This window comes from Prionailurus bengalensis, chromosome A2 (genome assembly GCF_016509475.1).
Source record: "Prionailurus bengalensis isolate Pbe53 chromosome A2, Fcat_Pben_1.1_paternal_pri, whole genome shotgun sequence".
Taxonomy (NCBI): Eukaryota; Metazoa; Chordata; class Mammalia; order Carnivora; family Felidae; genus Prionailurus; species Prionailurus bengalensis.
Genome location: NC_057348.1, coordinates 95,981,689 through 96,004,328, shown reverse-complemented (window position 1 = coordinate 96,004,328; position 22,640 = coordinate 95,981,689). Strand labels below are relative to the sequence as shown.

The following is a 22,640-nucleotide window of genomic DNA, read 5'->3' as shown; positions in this document are numbered from 1 at the left end:
CACACCCAAAAAACAAATAATCCAGTGAAGAAATGGGCAGAAAACATGAATAGACACTTCTCTAAAGAAGACACCTGGATGGCCAACAGGCACATGAAAAGATGCTCAACATCGCTCCTCGTCAGGGCAATACAAATTAAAACCACACTCAGATATCACCTCACGCCAGTCAGAGTGGCCAAAATGAACAAATCAGGAGACTATAGATGCTGGAGAGGAGGTGGAGAAACGGGAACCCTCTTGCACTGTTGGTGGGAATGCAAACTGGCGCAGCCACTCTGGAAAACAGTGTGGAGGTTCCTCAAAAAATTAAAAATAGACCTACCCTATGACCCAGCAATAGCACTGCTAGGAATTTACCCAAGGGATACAGGAGTACTGATGCATAGGGGCACGTGTATCCCAATGTTCATAGCAGCACTCTCAACAATAGCTAAATTGTGGAAAGAGCCTAAATGTCCATCAACTGATGAATGGATAAAGAAATTGTGGCTTATATACACAATGGAGTACTACATGGCAATGAGAAAGAATGAAATATGGCCCTTTGTAGCAACGTGGATGGAACTGGACAGTGTTATGCTAAGTGAAATAAGCCATACAGAAAAAGACAGATACCATGTGGTTTCACTCTTATGTGGATCCTGAGAAACTTAGCAGAAACCCATGGGGGAGGGGAAGGAGAAAAAAAAAAGAGGTTAGAGTGGAAGAGAGCCAAAGCATAAGAGACTCTTAAAAAACTGAGGACAAACTGAGGGTTGATGAGGGGTGGGAGGGAGGGGAGGGTAGGTGATGGGCATTGAAGAGAGCATCTTTTGGGATGAGCACTGCGTGTTGTATGGAAACCAATTTGACAATAAATTTCATATATTAAAAAAAAAGGAGTATCTTTTTTTTTTAATTTTTTTTTCAACGTTTATTTATTTTTGGGACAGAGAGAGACAGAGCATGAACGGGGGAGGGACAGAGAGAGAGGGAGACACAGAATCGGAAACAGGCTCCAGGCTCTGAGCCATCAGCCCAGAGCCTGACGCGGGGCTCGAACTCCCGGACCGCGAGATCGTGACCTGGCTGAAGTCGGACGCTTAACCGACTGCGCCACCCAGGCGCCCCCAAAAAAAAGGAGTATCTTGAAGAACAATGTTGGAAGGCATATAGTAAAATATGTAAAGGTTATAAAGTCACAGCAGTAAGAGTGTGTTACAAACAGAAGAACATAAGGGGCAAAAGGCTTGAACAGATACATGACAAAGGAGATGACTGGCCAATAAACACATAATAGGCACTTCAAGTAGGCATTCAGGAAATGCAAATTAAAGCTCCAATAACACTCCATAATAAACAACCAGAATGGCTAAAAGCATTTTTAAAATATTAAAAGACGACATCAACAAATGTTGGCCAGGATGCAGAACAAACGGAACACTCAGTTCAATGTTGGAGGAATGGAAAATTGATACAACTTCTTTGAAAAAATATAACATCTACCAAAACTCAACACACACTTACATTCCGGGAGTCCTAGATACATATCTTACAGGAATGCATACATAACCCTTGCAGCATTACTTGTAACAAGTAAAACTTAAAGCAACACAATTGTCCATAAACAATTAAATGGATAAAGTGTGATATCTTTATATGATGAAATACTATAGCAATGAAAATGCTATCACATGAATCTCAAAGACGTATTAGACAAAAGAAGTCCACTATATAGAAGTCACTATATGATTCCATTTATATCTATATAAAGTTCAAAACAGGCAAAACTAAATTTAATGACAGAAGCTAGAATTGTGGTTACCTTGAGAGAATAATGACTGGGATTAGGCAAGAAGGTAGTTTCTGGGGTAACAGTTCCTATGACATAATTACATAACTATGTTTACTTTGTAAGAATTTATCTAGTTATACACGTAGGTTATGTGACTGAATATGATTTTGAATATGATTTTTCCCTTTAATTCCTCCTAAGTCAGTTAAAAAAACTAAAAACCAGAAGTGAAATTATTTGAATTATCTCATTATTAAAAAGGATCTGTGATATCTAACAAAATAAATACAATCATAGAGAAAGTATTTTAACAAAAAAAATTAAGGCAAACTAAAATAAAATAGAGCAAGTGAAAGGTATAATTTAGTACACAAAAATTATACAAGGTATCTTTTCTGAATTTTTTTTTAATGTTTATCTATTTTTGAGACACACAGAAAGGATTAGCAGGCGAGGGGCAGAGAGAGAGTGGGAGACAGAATTTGAAGCAGACTCCAGGCTCCGACCAGTCAGCACAGAGCTGTCAGCACAGAGCCCAAAGGTGGGGCTCCAACTCACAAACCGTGAGATCATGACCTGAACCGAAGTCAGACACTACTTAACCAACTGAGCCACCCAGGTGCCCATATACAAAGTATTGTTTTACAATTGTTAATCTCTTCATAAACTTGACTCTCAAAGTCTTACCAGCCAAAACAAATAGGGAGAGTCCAAGTATACAATTTGGTGTCCATAATATCAAAAATACTCAAGGGAAAAACAAAACCAAAAAACCCAAACAAAAGTTACTTTTGTTGGCATTTAAGTTCTGAGAGAAAATTTTACCAGAGTCCTTATAAAGGGAACAATGACCTTTTATCTCCTAAGGCACAACACTCTTCCTAATAGCCTTACAGAATATATAATAATGGATTCATGGATTCCATGCATTCACTTCTTACCAAGCCTTTTAATGCAAGCTGAGAAAATAACACCAGCGTGGTTATTTATATGTAGATACAGATATAGATACATAGATATAAAGCACTTTGTCAGAATAGTAAAACCCGTAACACAAGTACCCATTTTTGATGGTCTCAGGGATAAATGTTTAAACATACAGAGAAATTAGACAATTTTCTACAAATATTATTTATCATAAGCACACTTTTGACTAAAGTCAAGAATTGGAGATTACTTTAGTAAAACCTGCAAAATGAGCAAAACTATACACTTTGACAATCAACAGTGTAGGACTGTTAAGGTCTTTAACAAGGATTTATGCCTGAAAAATACCCATACACAGCCACAGACATATCCAAAGGAATATCTGTAGGCAAGACTGAGATTTTCCTTAAAAAAAAAAAAAAAAAAAGATTCTGGGACAATCTCTGTCCAAAGAACAATGAATGAAAGAATGAATGAATGAAAGAAAATGAGACTTAAAGGCCCCAAAATAACACACTAAAAATGGCAGTCATTATAAGTACCTTGGCACTTAGAAAGAATTAAAGTTTCTCAGCAATACCACCCCACCTCCCACCCCTGGCCAAGTCAGTATCTTCTCAAGTTGTACTTTGGAACATATTTGAAACATACATTCTTGAGTATATTCCTCAAGTTGTTCTTTCTCCTATGTTCTCTGTCTTTTGATTTATATCATCTTTTGATTTATATCATCACCACCCATTTAATCCAAGCTGGAAATCTCCATGTCATCTTTAATTCTTCCTTTGCTTCCTATGTGACTGATAATCAAATCCTGCCAATTCTACCATTTCAGTATTTCTCATATCCCTCTATGCTTCTCTTTTCTCAATTATGTGCCCGAACTCAAGAACTATCACCTTTTGCTTGAATTACCTTAATAGTTTCCCAACGAATCTCTGCACACGATACCCACACCCACTCTTCAATCCATCATCCATTTATTTGACAAACACCATCAACCTACTGCATACCAAACATCATACAACATCCTCCCAAAAGCTCTCAGGGATAGCTTGAGCAGGGGTCTTAATTTCAGATTGGATTTGGGCAGTATTCTGTTTGATCTGGCAGACACAATTTTTCAAATAGCTTATACATGAAAGGCTTCAGACAAGGCCTGACCACTCCTGTGGGCAGGACCATTTCTTGCTATCTTACTCACATCTGGCAGCTTCATGTTACCAACCTGAATCTGCAGCTCCTAATTAAAGTAGAATTCACGTTAATCCATGGAGGTTCTCCATTAAACCAAAGATAAAGCCCCAAACTGATATAGCATTTAAGATTCTGAACAATGACATGAAAAATTAACTTCCCCGTCACTTTTTAATGCCTACATTTCAGGGACCTGGACTACGTGCAATTCCCCTAATAACCCCCAGACTTTCACACCCTCTGTTCTACTTGTATGTAACGTTCATGAGAAATAGAACATACTTTCTCTTCTTCTCACTCACAAGTGCCCATCTGTCTTTCCAGGCCCATCCAAATGTCATCTTTTCCAGGAAGTCTTCCCCTGCTGACTGTTCCCCTCAGTTTCATAATACTCTGTTTCCAACATACCGAATGATAGAAGGGAATATCTGTGACTGTCTCCCTTAGCAAAGACTGTGGCTTATTCTCCAGGAATCTCCAGGACTAACTAAACTCATAGCTTGGCTCACTGCTGAGTCAAATTTGCAATTCAAACTTAGTGAAATTTTCCCAACATTCCTTTAGCCCCTATTTTCTATCTCAATAAATGAAACTACAGAGATAGAAAAAGAGAAAGGAAAATGTTTTAGAAGAAAAAGAACTGCACTAAAGCCTGGGTCTACAGGTGCCTTAGGAAGAGGAAAAGAGAAATAAGCAGAACTAAAGCAGTTCTACTCCTCTATCATACAGGGCTCAGAAGTTCACCTATGGCTGAAGATAGAGACACAGATACAGAGAGGCAAGAATACCTGGAATCGTAAGTAGGTTAGAGCTGGTAAACATATTCTTATAGGGAGTATTTTGAGTTTGGGAGAAAAAGAAATATATCTAAACTCATTCATAGGTGAGAGTAATGATTTCAACTCAACTGAAAAAAATGGACTTTAGCATTTATGAAATCATCATAAATCTGGATGCTTTTAGTGCTTCTATTACTTATGGTTAAAATGACTCTATATCCTATGTATTAAGAGTTAATGTAAACATGGTAATGTAAATAGTATGTATAAGACTTTAAATAGCAAATCTTTAAATCAAACATTTTGGCTTTGAAATGTTTTCAGAATCTACAACTGCATTTTGACAATTTATTATTAATTGAAAACACATACACAAAAAGTAGGTGATTAAGGAGTGTATATATTAACCGTGCAGCCTTCAAGGAGACCTTTAGCCATCATTTATAAATATGAATTCATGCCATTTCAGTCAATTAATGAAAGTATGCTAAAAGGATCTATTCATAAACATTTGGTTAAATAAAAGCTACATTATGGTAAAAGAAATTACCAGTTCTAAGATATAAGGCTAAAAGCTATTAAAGGCTATTTACAAGCTGAATAGAATAAATCAAACAATTTGAGGGGGCATTTTTAACATCACTACAGAAGATATTAAACATAACATATTCATAAATAACTACCTAACATTGTTCCTTTAAACAGCTGATCTACAATATACACACTCAAAGAACAAGTCCTGGAAAGGCTGCATATAAATCAAAATTGTGTACAAGATTGACCACACAAGAGACAACATGGTACAGAGGTAGTTAGCATCTTAATTATCTTTCCCTGGTCTGTTATTAATGAGCCATGATTTAAGTCAAGTCTCTTAATATCCCTGGGCATCAGTTTCCTATATAAAAGTGTGCTATATCTAAAGGGTTGCTTCCTGCTCTAAAGTTTTAAGATTTTATTATATGCTAAATACCAGTTACCCAATTACTACATCTTTGTGTATGATTCAGTAGAGTGCTAAAACTTTAAATGAGCTTGAGTAAAATTTATACTTCCAAGCTTATACTATGTGTCCATGGACCCTGGATACTTCAGGTATTTAGATCAGAGATCTATTCCAGTGGTTTCAATTTACTCATAGCTGGCAGAGAGTTTATTAACATACTGCAGAGAAAACCTAACTTTCCAACACTTTGAAGCTAAACCAACAATGGTGAGATACCAGGAAATTTCCACGTGGTCCTTCAAACCATGAACAGATTGTAAAAGAATTAAGATCACTTTGAATCTACCCAGATCTCTGTCCTCACTCTGCTCAGAAATCCGAGTCCACTACTAAGAATACTACAGATATTCAAAACATCTCTAAACTTTATGAATTATAATTCTTGAGCAGAGATCAGGCCCAGGAGCCAAATCTAGCCAATAGCCTGTTTCTAAATAAAGTTTCACTGGAAAACAGACACATGAACTTGTTTACATACCATCTATGGCTACTTTCAGACCACAAGGGCAGAGAGGTGAATAGTTGCAAACTGAAACCTTACTGCCTAACAAAGCTTAAACTATTATCTGGCTCCTTAAAGACAAAGCTTGCCTACCCTGTGCTAAAGTTCAGCAGACCTTTCAGCTGGTCAATTAATCAAAGTTAAAATGGGAATATTTGTATGTTGTGTGTATGTATGTTTACATGTATGTTGAACGTTTTAACAAAAATTGTATAACTGCAATTCATTTACCCACTTCTGATTTAGAGCCAAAATCTTTTCTCTTGAGCAGAGTTTTAACTTCTTAGTCTTACATGAGCCAAATCACAAATAAATTGTCCATAATTTCAAGTTTCAATTTCTCTACGATGAGGCAAGAATTTAAAGACAAATGTGGAACAATCCAAATGCCAAATCACATTTAGTTACCTTATATCCCCCAACTTTTATGAGTTGTCTCATCCAAAACAAATTCAAAAGGAAACATATTTTTAACAATATGTTTTGTTTTTCCAATGCATTTAACTTACTTTCAAAAACTTGTTTCCTTAGTTTATTTACTTAAGCAACATAAATACGATAACGGATAACAAATACAACCGGTAGAAACAGGTTTGGGAAAAAAATACAATTAACTCAGCTACTGGGGCAGATTTAAAAAAATCATCCTCCTAGCCATGAGCGTCCGCTATATATAACAGCACACTACTAGATGGTATAATGCAGTAGTAATTGTTTTTTTTTTAATTTTTTTTTTAACGTTTATTTATTTTTGAGACAGAGCATGAACAGGGGAGGGTCAGAGAGAGGGAGACACAGAATTCGAAACAGGCTCCAGGCTCTGAGCTGTCAGCACAGAGCCCGACGTGGGGCTCGAACTCACAGACCGCGAGATCATGACCTGAGCCGAAGTCGGCCGCTTAACCGACTGAGCCACCCAGGCGCCCCAATGTAGTAGTGGTTACGAGCAACAGGTTCTGCATTCCAAGAGACCAAAGTTTAAATCCTGGCTCTGTCACTTATTTTACAAAGCACCAATTTCCTCACCTATAAAATAGAGACAATAATAATACCTTTGTGGAATATTTTGTCAACACCAAGGAAGAAAAGGTATGGGAAATGATTAGTACAGTGCTTGACACATACAAAAGTCCAAACAATGTTTAAATATTATCACAACCACCATTACTATCACCGTTATCATGATTCAATTTTTAAAAGCTAAAAAATAAAGCTTTAGTAAGAAAACCTTAAACAAATCTAATTTAGAATTACTCTACAGTCAATGCTGTCAAAGCTGACAGTGCCTAGCTTCTACTCACACTCTTACAGATGTCAATATTTCCATTCTTGCAGGGGTATAAGAAAGTAAGCCATTCACAGCATGAACATTTCTGATGGTCTTTTGTTTATGTACTCTGTGTTCTTAACTGGCATATTATCCCACAGTCCTGTCTGTTAACTGCCTGTTATTATAAGCTCCTAGAGAACAAACACATTTCAAAAGCTCCTGGTAAAACAAGTAACGTAGCAACTTATGCAGATGAGGATTAAATAATACGTCCTTCTTGTCTCATCATGTAGGAGTAAAGTGTCCGACACAGATGACTTTTCTAGACAACTGGTAAAATTTTGGAACACCAAATAAAAAGAAAAATCCTTAAAATGTCTAAAAAAAGAAAAAAGACACTATTTATAAGAATGAGAACAGCATCTGACCTTGTCCTACAAACAGAAGGCCGATGGACAACTGAGCAATGTGTTCCATTTTGTAAGAAAAAAATAACTTTTCTTTCAATCATGGGTATGGACTAAGTTAACGTCACTTCAAAATCTGAAGATGTATTGCCCATGTATCCCATATCAAAACAAACAAACAAAAAATCTTAAAGAGGTAACTGTAACAAAACTGTAACAAAACAAGACAAAGGAAAACATGTAAAAAAGGAAATATTACAGTTGAGTAGGACCTAAAAAAGGTGAAAAATGTTCAACAAATAAAAAAAAAACCACCAATGGATTTTTATTTTCACATAGAGACAAAAAATGACTTTTTAAATAAATCCAAACACTCTACTTAGTTCTGCACATAATAATATTTATATAATCATAATACAAGAAATACAATTTCTATTAGGTTCATTTTTTTAGAAGTAACCTACCGAGAAAACACAGAAGATTTAATTATAGCTGCAAAAGGAATATAAATTTTACAAACTTGACGAAATAAAAATAACTGTTTCACTAACAAAACCTGGAAGATAGAGAAGAGGAGTAAAAGGAAGTATACCAAATTCTTATATTTTACTGTAATTTTAATATGAGTAAACAGAGAATCAACAACTATCTACAATGATGAATCATGAAAGAGATACTTTGACACAGTATTTTAAATTACAATGAAATCTACTGGGAAAAAAAACTAATAAGCTGTGAAAGTGGTTTACTCCAGGGAGTAGGAAAAAGAATGGTGGGTAGGGCAGAAAGAAACAGTTCACCTTTTGTTTAAGACACTTTTGTTTAAATTTTTTTTTTTGAGATTTATTTATTTATTATTATTTATATAATAATAAATAAATATTTATTTATTATTTGAGAAAATTATATTTTCTCAAAATATATTTATTTATTCTATAATAATAAATAAATATTTATTTATTATTTGAGAAAAATAAATATTTATTTATTATTTGAGAAAATTTATTTGAGAGACAGAGAGACAGAGAGACAGAGCACAAGGTAGAGAGGGGCAGAGAGTGAGGGAGGCACAGAATCTAAAGCAGGTTCCAGACTCTGAGCTGTCAGCAAAGAGCTGGATGCAGGGCTCGAACCCAGGAACCATGAGATCATGACATGAGCCGAAGTCAGACGCTTAATCGACTGAGCCACCCATGTGCTCCTAAGACACTTTTGTTTAAATATTATGTTTTGCTATTAGATTTTACTTTATATTTTTTCAAAATGACGCAGCATGGGAGAGGGAGACAGAGGAAAATTAAATAAAAAGATAAGGAGTACAGACAATATGAGAATAGCATGCTATGGATTATTCGCCCCAAGCTGACCGAACAACTAGTACTCCAGATCTACTCACGGGTCTCACTAGCTGGCCTGATGATCTAGCAGAAATACTCACTGTTCAAATGCTACCCCAGCCAGAGCTCCTATGTGCCCCTTGCCTGAACCTAAACAGAGACAGAGCATGACGTCTTGCTAGAAAGGAATGAAGGCAACACGGGAAGCATAGTCCCTATAGTACCACTGTACTTGTACCCAAAAGCTGTGTTCGTTATTTTATGATTTATTTAAAGGAGTTCTACAACCGAAAATTTTCATTCAACTGCCAAGTTCATATTCTGAGGGGGAGGGGGGAAGGGTATTCCAAAGATTTTGAGAAATTAAATACATGTGCCTATGCTACAGTACTCAACAAAGATACTCTAGTTCTGATGGTATACAAACTTTTCAGTGCATAATCCAGAATGCTCTCAGATTCCCTCAAGTAGTTTCATTCAAATGAAACAAAAAAAACTAAAGCAGTTTTGACTTTTAAAAACAACTTTTCTTGAAACTAATTTAGATAAATTTCAAGTGAAAAAGAAGTTAAATGCTCCATTCGCAGACACACTTAAACACATTCTGATTTCCATTCCCAGTAAATCCCAACTATATGATTCTGTCGATCAACTCAAGAAATGTCAAGTAATGTAAAAATGTTCCCTGTCAGTTATAAAAGTGAACACAACTGGTGCTATAGTATCTTTTATTAAAGATGCTGAAACACACCGTATCTAAAGGAAAATACAAGGTACTGAAGGGGTACAAGTTTTCTTCCAGTTTTCAATCTACTGGGTACATTGTATTACTTGGTACTGTGTGTATTAAACTACACAGTCATATAACCTGAGACAATATAGTGAAGGGCTCTTTATGCAGAAGCAAATACATGAATTCTGTTCTTCCTGCTTTCAGAATCATAAGAGTTAGCCCTCAGTTGCCCTATGTAATCTACTCCTAAGATCACAGGGTCTCTGCCATCTACCAAAAACCTTATTTCCAATAAAAGAGCAATGTGACTAGCAAAAAAAAAAGAGGAACATACACTCCACCTCCAAAAAATTAAGAAGTGGACAAACAGGTACATTGTGCATATGAACTTGCTTAAAATATATTTTTACAAAAATTACACCAGAGTCCAGAAATGCTCTGCATCACAGGTGGTTCTCTTCTGGACACTTCTAAAGAGAAGATACTTCATGATTCTCTAGTTATCAACAGAAATGAAAATAAATTTAAATATTAAAGAAAATGAGAGTATAAATAGTCAGAAACTAGTTACTATTCCTATGATTACCAGAGTGTCAAATGATTTTTCACTCGGATTCACTCAGGTACAAGCAAAGATTAAATCTTGCCTTTGGTTAAATTCCACATCTCCAGGTAAATTAAATGAATTTTTAAAGTGTTGATCAATCATGTCTGAACAATCCTAACGAGAGAGCTCAAGAACAGGTTCAGTACTGTATTTAGAAGACCAGAGGAGAGGCGCCTGGGTGGCTCAGTTGGTTGAGTGTCCAACTGTGGCTCAGGTCATGATCTCATGGTTTGTGGGTTCAAGTCCCACATCGGGCTCCCTGCTGTCAGTGCAGAGCCTGCTTTAGATCCTCCGTCCCCATCTCTCTCTGCCCCTCCTGTGCTTGCACTCTCTCTCTCTCTCTCAAAAGTAATAAAACTAAAAAAAGAAATTAAGAAAATAAAAAATAAAATAAAATAAAAATACCAGAGGAAAAAGAAAAACAGATAGGAAAATAAATGCACAGAATAAAAAGCATGCAGCTAATTAATAAAAGGAAGTTAGAATAAAATTCCTTTCATTTTTGTGGACTCAACCTGACCCACACATCTACTGACACTGTCACTATATCCCATATCACACTATCTACCAGAAGTGAACAAACTTCTCATGCTCTCCCAACTAGGAACAAAAGTGTAAAAAACAAGAGGTAAAGGGAAAAGTGGACTGGGTTGAGCAGGATGAATGGTGGCTAGCAAAACAAACAGCGCTGGTGTGTGGGAGGAGGAATTCTGGTGGAGCGGCTGCCATCACTACCAAAGAATTCTAACTAATAGCTAAGCTCTCTGAGCCACCCTTGACATTGTCACTAAATCACTAAGATAAAAACACAGCTCTTAACAGATTTCCTGGGAAGCCTAAGGTAAAATTAATTCCTTAGGACATTTTAATACATTTGTGCATGTATTTTTACCTATTTTAAGAAAGTAAGACAAACTTCTATTATTATTACATGCACAATTCACATGTGTAAACACGGCATGCTTCTTATATAAGGTACTCCCTAAAATAGAATAATTATTATTTTAAATCACCATTCTAGATCTTTTCAATTCCAACCTTTTACCAGGTTGGATAACTGTAGTCATACCTCCTCCATATATCACTACATACCTTAATGAGAAAGAACTTAGAAGCCACTTCATGCTAACTTTAAAAAGCCCAAATAAAAATTTATTTAAAAAACATTTTGTATAGTTAACTCTCATCAAGTAAGAAAATTACTTCAGCACAGCTAAAATTTTTCATTATTGAAGAAAACAAAGTGCCAACACATGTCACCTGCTACCTCAATTTCCTGCCACCAAGTTTCCTATTATAATAGATGGTGACCTTTTTAAAGTCTAATACCTACAATGCCTTCACACATTATGTTCTCTATTTTATTTTCAACCTCTCACTTTCCCATAGATTTTCAGATATTCAGCTTTCCCCCCTCAATTACACATCTCCCTTCTTTACAAAATTTCCTCATCCTATACTTCTGCTTCAAGCAAACTGTCCCAACAAAGTCAGCTATGATTTCTTTGCTGCTATAAATCCAATAGATAGATATTTTCAATCCTCATTTTGCTTGTTATCTCTGCAACAAAGATTTCACCATTATACTCAGAATGTACTATCTACAACCCTCATACCTTGTCTTAGCTAACTCCTATGCCCCTCCTTCAGGCCCCCCTTAGTCTTGACCTCCAAGGAGAGTTCGATCTCAATGCTTCCCCTGTATGTTCCACTCCCATCTCCCTAAGGCCTCATCCCACTATGCCTTCTTCAGTCCTTCGGCCTTATCCTGATTACATTATGTGTAATTCATCACTATTCAGCCAATTCCAAAGCAAAGCACCTGGCATATAATAAACAGTAATGTATAACCATCTGAATTATGTTCACCCAATCATACATAAGTGCTCTCACTATAACTGATCACCACAAAACAAACTAAATGTGTGCTATGCTCTTCAGGACCCAGAAAGCCTTGTTAGAAATTGTCAAATACACGCAACATATCAAAGCTAACTCTCTAATCACTCAATTTAAATTTTAAAAATCTAAATAACATAATCAAAGTTTTTAATAGTGACAGTTAATCAGTGTCACAATGGATAAAAACAAAATATCACTGGAACTATCTAACTGTGCATTTCCTAATCAAATAAAAAGTGTTGCTTCAGTATGCACGATCCTAAAGAAAAAAAAAATACCATAAATATTTAAATAGCATCTCTTGCAGGGAAATTGCTAGCTCCTTTCCCACATCCTGCAGAGACCTATGATGTGGGAGTATATTAAAAGAAAAAATTTAATTAAAGCTATATTAATGTTTTCATCTACCATAATCCTTTTATTTTTCAGATACTAACAATCAACATCTACAACATCAATGCATCATGTTCAATGACGGCCAGAATTTCCATACAGGTGAGACTGAGGGGCTGTATATTCTAGGACAGGTATGAATTTAATTTGAAACTGGGTTTGCTTGGCAAGCACACTATTTTACTTACAGTGTATGTTTATTTGTGATGGTTTTAGAGGAATGATGGAAACTACACCTGGGGATTGAGCCTCCCCAAGGGACTGCCACCAGCAATGCAAAACCTTCATTTTAAGCAGACCAAAAACCCATTAATAAAGCAGAACTAATAACAAAGGCTGCAGTGGCCATGTTAACATTGTACATTTTATAAATAACTAAAGATGTAACACCTTAAATACATAATCACTTAAATATGACAAAGATGATTATTACATAAAATTAAAACACACTTAAGTTTTCCAAAATAATTCTTATCAGGATGAGCCAAACACTTGAACCATCTGGATCTGAAAAACAAACTGTGGTAACACTCTCAATATTTATAAGCTGGGCAAAGTTAAGTAGGAAAAATTCCCAAGAGATGCAAGAGAAACGTAAACAGATACGTTATTCTTCTCTACTACTCCATATACTGGAAATAATATATATATATATATATAAAAGAGTTTGAATGAAGTGACAAGAACAAGAAAGGCTAGGATTAAAAAGTATCTGATCTTTCCCACCTTAAGAATTATTATTTATAATTTCATCGTACTGCCCATTTATGAACAAGAATGTTAAAACAGAACATACCACTTAATGTTAATTTTCAATGTTTGTTAACATTCTATGTTACACAGCTAGCTCCTATGTTAAAAACTGGCAATAGAGTCAGCTTTAAAATTTTTACATTACCTTACCTTATGCAACTATAATGTTTAAAAGTGCTGGCGGCTTTCTGACATTCTAGGCACAATTGAATAGCTCCTGGATAGTCTTCCTCCTTAAGATAACAATAGAAGTCATTAGACAGGAAACATTTTTCCTAAAATGTTTCCCTTGAAAAACAACTAATCTCTGTTTACGCTCCATCCAAAAGTTAGAGAACCAGAAAATTTTAATTCCTCTTAAATAAGGATTAGAATACCAATGATAGATAAGTAATAAAATATAAAAAGACAACTAGTTCCAAGCCTAACATGTATGTGTAGATAAAATATTCTCCACCCTTATATACACAGTAACAGCCTTTAAGATCATGACAGGTGGATAAAGCCTATACAGAATAACAAGATGCTTCATAGGGAAGCTGTTCTTTAACTGTTAACATATCTTCTTTCAGTAATGTTTACATAAAATGTTTCAAAACAGTATGAATTTCACTTGTAATCAACATTCAACAGTCCTACCACCAAGAAACCAATAAATATTTTAAAACTGGAAAAAAGTGAAATATTCATTAATAGCCTTGGAATGTTTTTATCACCTAAACACTAACTTAATGTCAAATAAAAATTTTTTTAATTATTATTATTATTTTTTTAAATTATTTTTAATGTTTATTTATTTTTGAGAGAGAGAGAGACACACAGAGCATGAGCAGGGGAGGGGCAGAGAGAGAGGGAGACACAGAATCCAAAGCAGGCTCCAGGCTCTGAGCTGTCAGCACAGAGCCCAACGTAGGGCTTGAACTCTCAACCCGTGAGACTGTGACCTGAGCCAAAGTCGGACACTTAACCGACTGAGCCACCCAGGGGCCCCCCAAATGAAATTTTCACATGCATTTCTCAATTCAAAGTTTAGAAGTTATGCAGGGATTACAGATGGCTCACTCAGAAAACCGATTAATATATGAGATACCAAACATAACTCAAGTATGATATATTCCTTAAATCACTACTATATATTTGATACAAAAGATAATTTTATTGCTATTTGGGTGACTGAAGTTAACATTCCCACAATGCTACAAAGTAAACATTTTCCCAAATAAATTTTTCTAAATGAAATGTCAATATAAAAATGCTCTAGAGCAAGTAAATTTACATGTCTAAAAAATGTTCTTTATGCCATATAGCAATTTGAAAAAAATGTACATCTGAATGTTTTCCACTATAATTTTTCTGTTTAATATCATCAAGATGGCAAAATTTTCAAATTTTGTTTACTTACCTCTAGCATTTCACTTAAGCGCACATCTGTTCTTTGCTGAAGAAAAACAACAATCAATGGTTAAATCTGTTTTAACCATAAAATTAAGTTTTAATTTTTTTTTTTCAACGTTTATTTATTTTTGGGACAGAGAGAGACAGAGCACGAATGGGGGAGGGGCAGAGAGAGAGGGAGACACAGATTCGGAAACATCAGAGCCATCAGCCCAGAGCCCGACGCGGGGCTTGAACTCACGGACCACGAGATCGTGACCTGGCTGAAGTCGGACGCTTAACCGACTGCCCCACCCAGGCGCCCCTAAGTTTTAATTTTTAAATAGTAACCTGTACATACCAATGTTTTTATGGTTCTCAGAGATTTCAGAAGTCCAATCAGCAACTGACGTTTCCTTTGATTTGCAAGAAGGCCTAAACTAGCTTGAGTAAAACCTTCCTTGGCAATATTCAAGTGTCTGCAAAAGTGAAGAACAGTTATACTTTTCTATAATAATAAGAATACTATTTGTACAGAACAAGTAGGCAACTGATGAGGTAGTATCCTCGATTACTCTTAAAACCAGGGATTATGATTACTATTTGACAAATTTATTCAACGGCTCAATCTAAACCAGCGCTACTCAAAGCATGGTGGGTGGACTGGTGCCAATCCTCAAATTGTTATTTATTCATCACAATAAAAGTACAGAAATTGAGAGTAAATATTAAAAAACCACTTAGAGCAAAAACTGACATAATGATTTTATGTTTGATGAATTAACAATTAAAAAACTGAGACTATATTTTATATATTTTTGGTTATTTTGTTATTTTCTTAGAATTTTGTTTTTATTGCATTTTATAAAAATAGTCTGTAATAAGTTGGAAATTTAAAGAAAAAAATACTGATTCTTATATTGTGAGAAGCACTAACCTAAGCAATATAAAAACAGTAGTATGTTAAAGCCATAACTAGACTTACAGACATTTCATTTCACACATACCTTCTTAGTGCAGTTTTTAAATCATAATATATGTTGAGTTAATGAATGGTATTCTAAAAAACATACTCATAATAAAAAAATCAATTATCAACAATGGTTTTGCAATTTTTCTTAAAATGTTTTTCCATCTTAAAAAACAAAATACCATCAAATATAATACCTTCTCCCATTTGTGCAGATGACAGCAGCTAACTGAAGACCTGTCTGTAATGAGGTAACTCTTTCAAGTTCCTAAGGAAAATTAGGTATAGGTTATTGTTGGAGGTTTTTTTTTTTTTTTTAATTATTCATAGGATACTCTAACAAAAACTTTAGTGGGTTTCAAAGAAGAGCTTGCTTGGGAAACAAAGTAGCAACAAAAATACCTAAACTTAAAAGTTGTTGGTATATTTTTCACAAAATAAGTTAAAATGACTACTTCCAAATGATTTTCATAATGACATATGATAAAATATTTAGTCAATATTGCTTATAAGGAAATCTAGACCAAACCCATTTTACAAGCATAAACAAGTACTAATAATACATCTACTGAAACGTTTCTACCCAACAGAACTTCCGGAGATAATCAAGGATATGACAAATATGATTTCTGTTTGCTAAGATGCTATGACAATGGATGTCTTCATTTGAACACTGCTGGATATTTCAATGGATTCTGAAGTCTCTGATTTTCAGATACAAAGATAGATTCAGCTATAAGATTCCAATTTTATTATATTTTAAAGACAGATTGTTACACTGCCATTGAGCAGTCATTATTAATGATCTATATGTTACAAAGTACACAGAAGCAATTTTCACTGGACCTTCTAAAGTTTGAACAAACCAAAAAGATTCCTTTAGAATCATCAATAAAACTTTCACTTCTTCAGTTTGGTAAATTCCCCAAATAAGAGAGAAAAACATACATAAAAAGGCCCTCCTACACCTCAAATAGAGTCGATATGTTGCTACAGAATAACTACAAACAAGACAATAAATTACTTCAACAGTTTCAAGTATAAGTCACTAAAGCATTTTTTAAATTTTACTATTAAAAATAACAAATATCATCCTACCTTTACATAAGCAGGCTGTTTTTCAAGGATTAAATCTGCTACTTTTTTAGAGACCTATAAAAACATGCAATCAAAGGAAGTAAAAGAAAAAGCCACATGCTTCCTATTCCACTTTACATTTTGAATTTTTGCAAGAATATTCCATAGGTCTTCCCAATAACTACTAGCATGCTTTGGGCTATGAAATTAGTAAAAGAGGTATAACAGAGAGCACAGTACTTAATTCTTAATAGAAACTCAATAAATGGTCATTACTACTGTTAATAATATCAGTATCAATTGATTTAACTAGTATGTACAAAAGCATAACATCTTTAAGGGCACAAGATTTGCTTTCAAAAGATGAACACATAAGATAAATATATAATCAGCTGAATTTATGGAGACAGTATCTGGGAAACAGAGATCATTCTGAACCCTTCAGACCCTCTGTACCACATAAAAGACAAACAGTAATTTGGTCCTCTATTTCTGAAAACTGGAAAACATGTTTTTGGATTTTTTTTTTTAATGTTATGAACATACCTAAGGTGTCCTTGGTCAATTCCATGAAAATTGTTAGTATGTTATACAAATTAGAATTCTAATGATTTTGAATATGAGACTCTCATTTCACAATTTCAGGGGCACCTACTAGGCTACACTATAGGTACCATGGAGCATGGCACATCCAAGACATTTTTAGCCTTGATGCTCAAGAAACTCAATTAGTTGAGTTTCCCTTCCCCTTCCCAAGCCAACTGAGAACAAAGCATTACACATACATTCAATTATTGCATTCATCCTTCTAGATTTTAACTCCTTTGAATTTATATACATATGAATATGTACAGATGTTCCCAGACAGAAACTCACCTAATTTTACCAAATTGTTTTTTTTTTTTTTTAAGTTTAAAATAGGGGCACCTGGGTGGATCAGTTGGTAAAGCGTCCGACTTCGGCTCAGGTCATGATCTCACTGTTCATGAGTTCAAGACCCACATCAGACTCTGTGCTGACAGCTCAGAGCCTGGAGCCTGCTTGGTATTCTGTGTCTGTCTCCCTCTCTCTCTGCCTCTCCCCTGCGTGCTCTCTCTCTCTCTCTCTCTGTCTTTCTCTCTCTCAAAAATAAACATTACCAAAATGTATTAAAAAATACATACATAAATAAATAGTTTAAAATAGGTAGAGTTGTTAATCTGCACTGTGCCAGGCAGCGTACTAAGTGCATTCCCTATATTATCTCCGTTACTACTCATGACAATATATTAAAATGAATTACATGCTTCCTCATTTTCCAGATGAGTAATCTTAAATATAGTAGTAACTCACCCACAGCCCCCACAGTAAGTTACAAGGCTGGGATTCAAGCCCAGGTTGACCAAATTCCAAAGGTCATTATGCAGTATAGCCCTTGTGGTGGGATTCTTTCCCCAAAGAATACTACCACATCCAAGTACAAGATAGACACACACATATTTAAACATGCTGAAACCAACAGAAGGCAAGAGATGCCACCATCCGCTGAAATCTAGTTCTCCAAAATCACAACACACTTTTACCACACAACCCTCTACTGGTCAAGTCCCTTTCCCAGACCACTGCTGCTACCCCGAGGGAGATCCCACTGAGACCACTGAATATAACACAAAAGAAAGAGAAGTACATCTTCCTTTATTTGTCAGATGTATTATTAAAAATCACATCTTAAATTCAGATACATTTATTACTAGTGCTCCGTTACTATTAAAAAAAATTAACAAGACCACATACTAACATTAATCTTCTACAGTATAGTCTGAGTATTATTAAAAGAGCTCAGCCTAATGCAAGGAAAATCACAGAATCAAAGAATTTTACAGCATCAGAGAAAATGCAGGCTTAACACACTGCTTCACAGAGAACATGAAATAGATTTAGCAAGGCTAGGTGACTTACCCAATCCTACACAATTAATCAGTGACTACAATTCAGACTTTCTGAATCTTAACTCTCTATTCTCTATGGGCCTCTTTCAACTAGAAGTGGGGGCCTTTATTCTGAGATAAGAAACTGTAAGTGGGGAAAAGATACTTAGCAATCTAAAAAAAAGTTCAAAATTCTTTGATCACATTTAGGATTCCAGAGAAAGAACTAGCAAATCTATATTAAGGTAATGTGAGAAGCTGAATAAATTTTAAAATAAATGTATCACTGAGTCTGAGTCATGTTAAATAATATTTGTTTAATATATTAAGTTAAACCATAAAATCTGCAAACATTACACCTCTCTGCTGTGTCTCATTTAGTTATGTCAGAAAGAAAGGTGTTTTTTACTTACTGCAGCTTGCTGTTGTTTCAATTTGTCTCTGTACTCCTCTAATTCTTGCAAATTGAGAATAGGAGGGAGCTTCTAAAAGATACCCACAAATAAAGAGTAAAAAAATAGCTTACTTTTGTTTCATTTACCTACATACCTCTGACTTATAAACAGTGTCACATCCCATTCCCACCCACTCCTCTTGGCCTCCCCAATCTCCCCACTAGACTTCAGACACAAAACCCTACACACCTTTGTTAGCCAACCCACTGGTGCTCAAGTTCCATCCCTCACACAGCCCTATAGGACAGGAGAACAAGAGAAAGTCCCTCATCCTAACCACCCTCTCTACCAGCGCCAGGTATATCCCTATTGCCTACAACAGAATTCAAAATATATTTCCCCTCTGAAACACTATGAATAGTAACTACATGCTACAGTGTGAGAGTGATAGTTGCTGGAGTGCATTCTAGATTACACATCAGCTTTCAGAAGGTAGTATGGGAAACTAGCAAGAATACATGCCACTGTGTATACCAGAAACTCCAAGTTAGACTCCAAGTCTCAATCAATAGATTGATGAAACTTCAGAATGAGTGGGTGCTGACTATGTACATCCTGCGTATAAAGTAAATATGCATACTGTATTTGGTTTCATCTAAAATCAAAGTTGACTATTCTTTTCTGAACTTCCTGTAAATTTAAAATGACAACATTATAAACATTATGGCATAGAGGTCTTTATCATGGCTAAACAATTATGTAAAGATACATTCATGAGGGGCACCTGGGTGGCTTAGCTGGTTAAGCATCTGACTTCGGCTCGGTCATGATCTCATAGTTCATGAATTCAAGCCCTGCATAGGGCTCTGCACTGACAGTGTGCAGACTGCCTGGGATTCTTTCTCTCCCTCTCTCTCTGCCCCTCCCCAACTTGCTCTCTAAAAAATAAATACATACATACATACATACATACATACATACATACATACATACATAAAGAAAGAAACCAACCTAAAAGAAAAAGAAAAAAGATTGAAAGTCTTAGAGCTTTTCTAAATATATTTAGACAATATAAAATAAGATAAAGGCAGCATATCAACATATTGTAGGCTAAAAGTTAAAAACCAAAAATATAGAAACGTTTCCTGGACCAATATTCTACAGCAGCACTTAATTTTACATTTTTCTAAAATAATTTCAGTGTAAAAACACTGTGGACAGTTCATTTAATCATAATACGGTCATCAGAGACCAGTCCTGGTATTAAGACAGACAGACAGAGGAAAGAGAAAGAAAGAAAAAGAAAGAACACCCCTAAAAAGCATTCAACTCTCATCCATGAATTCAGTCACTGAACAAGACAGAGTTTAGATAGGTTTTAATGGATTTTTTTTTTTACCTCCAGCTCATATTTAACAATATCAAATGAGTCCGTAGAAAAATATACTTGTTCAATACTATTAATTAGTTCTTGTTCAGCTTGAGGGTCACTAGGCTGTTCTCGAAGTTCTCGGAATTCCTCCTTTAAGGAAAAAAATCACAATTAAAGTACTTGTAGTTATTATAATTCTACCTGCATGGAAATAAATAATCATCTATTTTAACAATCACAAATCTCCTGGGGACCCATTCTGAGCAAGGAAACAAACTGACAGAAACCATGAAGGTTCATGGAAAATTAGGACTACTAAGACACTAAAAACTATTCATCTATTGGAGAAAAAAAAAAGGGGAGGGTTAGAGATTCAGATTTTATTTTCAATTCTGTGTGTGTCAACTGGTAGGTAAAAGAATTTAGAAGTTTAACAAAAGGAAAAAACAAAGTGTCTATGTAATCTGTTGTACATACATACCACATATATACATATTTTCATCATTTAACATTCTAAAATCCGTCTCAGCACAGATAACCAGGGAGTGCCTCAATGACTTGTGGGGTCACTGTCAGCATTAGAACCCTGAGCAGAGCAAACATTCTTCCCCATGCTGGCAATCTCACTGCTTGGCTAAGACACACTGGCTCCAGAAAAGACTGCAAGTTTAGCTCTGTAATCCTATGAGGCCTCCTTCAAAGGGTGCTGATACCACAGTTAATAATCTGATTATGAACCTAAAGCTCTGTATTTGATAAAATGCTTTCTTCTTAATGATATAGAACAGGGCTTCTGTGGACTTACACAACTAAAAAGAGCCTGACAGACAAATCCCTACCCCTAATGTCAGCATCCTTATCCTCTCAATTTTACTGCATCATTGGATAAACCTTCAGTTAACTGGAAGTTTCATTAATTCAGATACCCCCTCTCTGCCACACTAATTAACCAACATTATTTTTATACACATATAACAATTTCGTCCTTTGATTTTTTTATTCATATTAATCTCAAATATATTTAAGAACACAAAAGGAACTAATATTTAAAATAATTTTACAGTCACTAAAATAACATTTAACAAAAATTCTTAATAAATCACCATTGATTAAATATGCAAAAATTATAATGTCTATTAGAGAACATTATTTTTCAAACAGAGAAACTCTAGATTATTTTATTATAGGGCATACTTTTCATTTATAAAAAAAACCTAGCTTATATATCTTTTAGGCTTTAATTTATATTTTAAATATGTAAAGTGATTAATTATAAAATTATCTCCTCTTAGATTCAAGCTAAAAGAAAATATTAGAGCAATAAATCTGAAACTCAAGAGAAAAACTGTTTAAAATTCCAATAAATTTAAACGAGAAGGCAAAGTCACACAAACATCAAATCTGCATAATTAAGAGTGCATGGAAAACAAAATGCCTCTTCTGTACCAAAACTCAACTTATAAAATATACTAACCAAAAAAGGTCAAAGACACAGTCATCACTGATATAGCATGCAATCAAATACTACAAGTAAAGTAAGAAACCCTGTGTCCTAACAGAAGAAGCTGCATTGGTGGGGGGGGGGGGGGGGGGGGGGGGGGGGGGGGGGCAGGGGGGCGGTGGTTCTACAACAAACACACTAATCTACATAACACCCTGGACAATGGAGCTGAGGAACAGACCTGGGTTAAAACCATACTACTTATAGAAAGGTTTCCAACTAACCTACTCATGGGCAACCTCCAAGCATTTAATAAAAATTTGAAATGAGTGAGACATGAAATAGAAAACAAGATCAGGGGCGCCTGGGTGGCTCAGTCAGTTGAGCATCCGACTTCAGCTCAGGTCATGATCTCACAGTTCGTGGGTTCGAGCCCCGCGTTGGGTTCTGTGCTGACAGCTCAGAGCCTGGAGCCTGTTTCAGATTCTGTGTCTCCCTCTCTCTCTGCCCCTCC

At 35.3% G+C, this 22,640-nt stretch overlaps 1 protein-coding gene across 2 annotated transcripts in view; it reads right to left on the bottom strand.

Moving 5' to 3' along the window:
* Positions 1–22,640, bottom strand: part of VPS50 (VPS50 subunit of EARP/GARPII complex) — a 133,258-nt gene that overhangs the window by 90,142 nt on the left and 20,476 nt on the right. For both annotated transcript variants that reach the window (XM_043588863.1, XM_043588865.1), the window contains 7 exons: positions 20,713–20,835; positions 19,332–19,403; positions 17,033–17,086; positions 16,132–16,202; positions 15,326–15,443; positions 14,993–15,028; positions 13,741–13,823 (listed from right to left, as the gene is read on the bottom strand). In XM_043588863.1, coding sequence (XP_043444798.1) covers positions 13,741–13,823; positions 14,993–15,028; positions 15,326–15,443; positions 16,132–16,202; positions 17,033–17,086; positions 19,332–19,403; positions 20,713–20,835 — 557 coding nt within the window. The remainder of the gene's footprint in view (positions 1–13,740; positions 13,824–14,992; positions 15,029–15,325; positions 15,444–16,131; positions 16,203–17,032; positions 17,087–19,331; positions 19,404–20,712; positions 20,836–22,640) is intronic.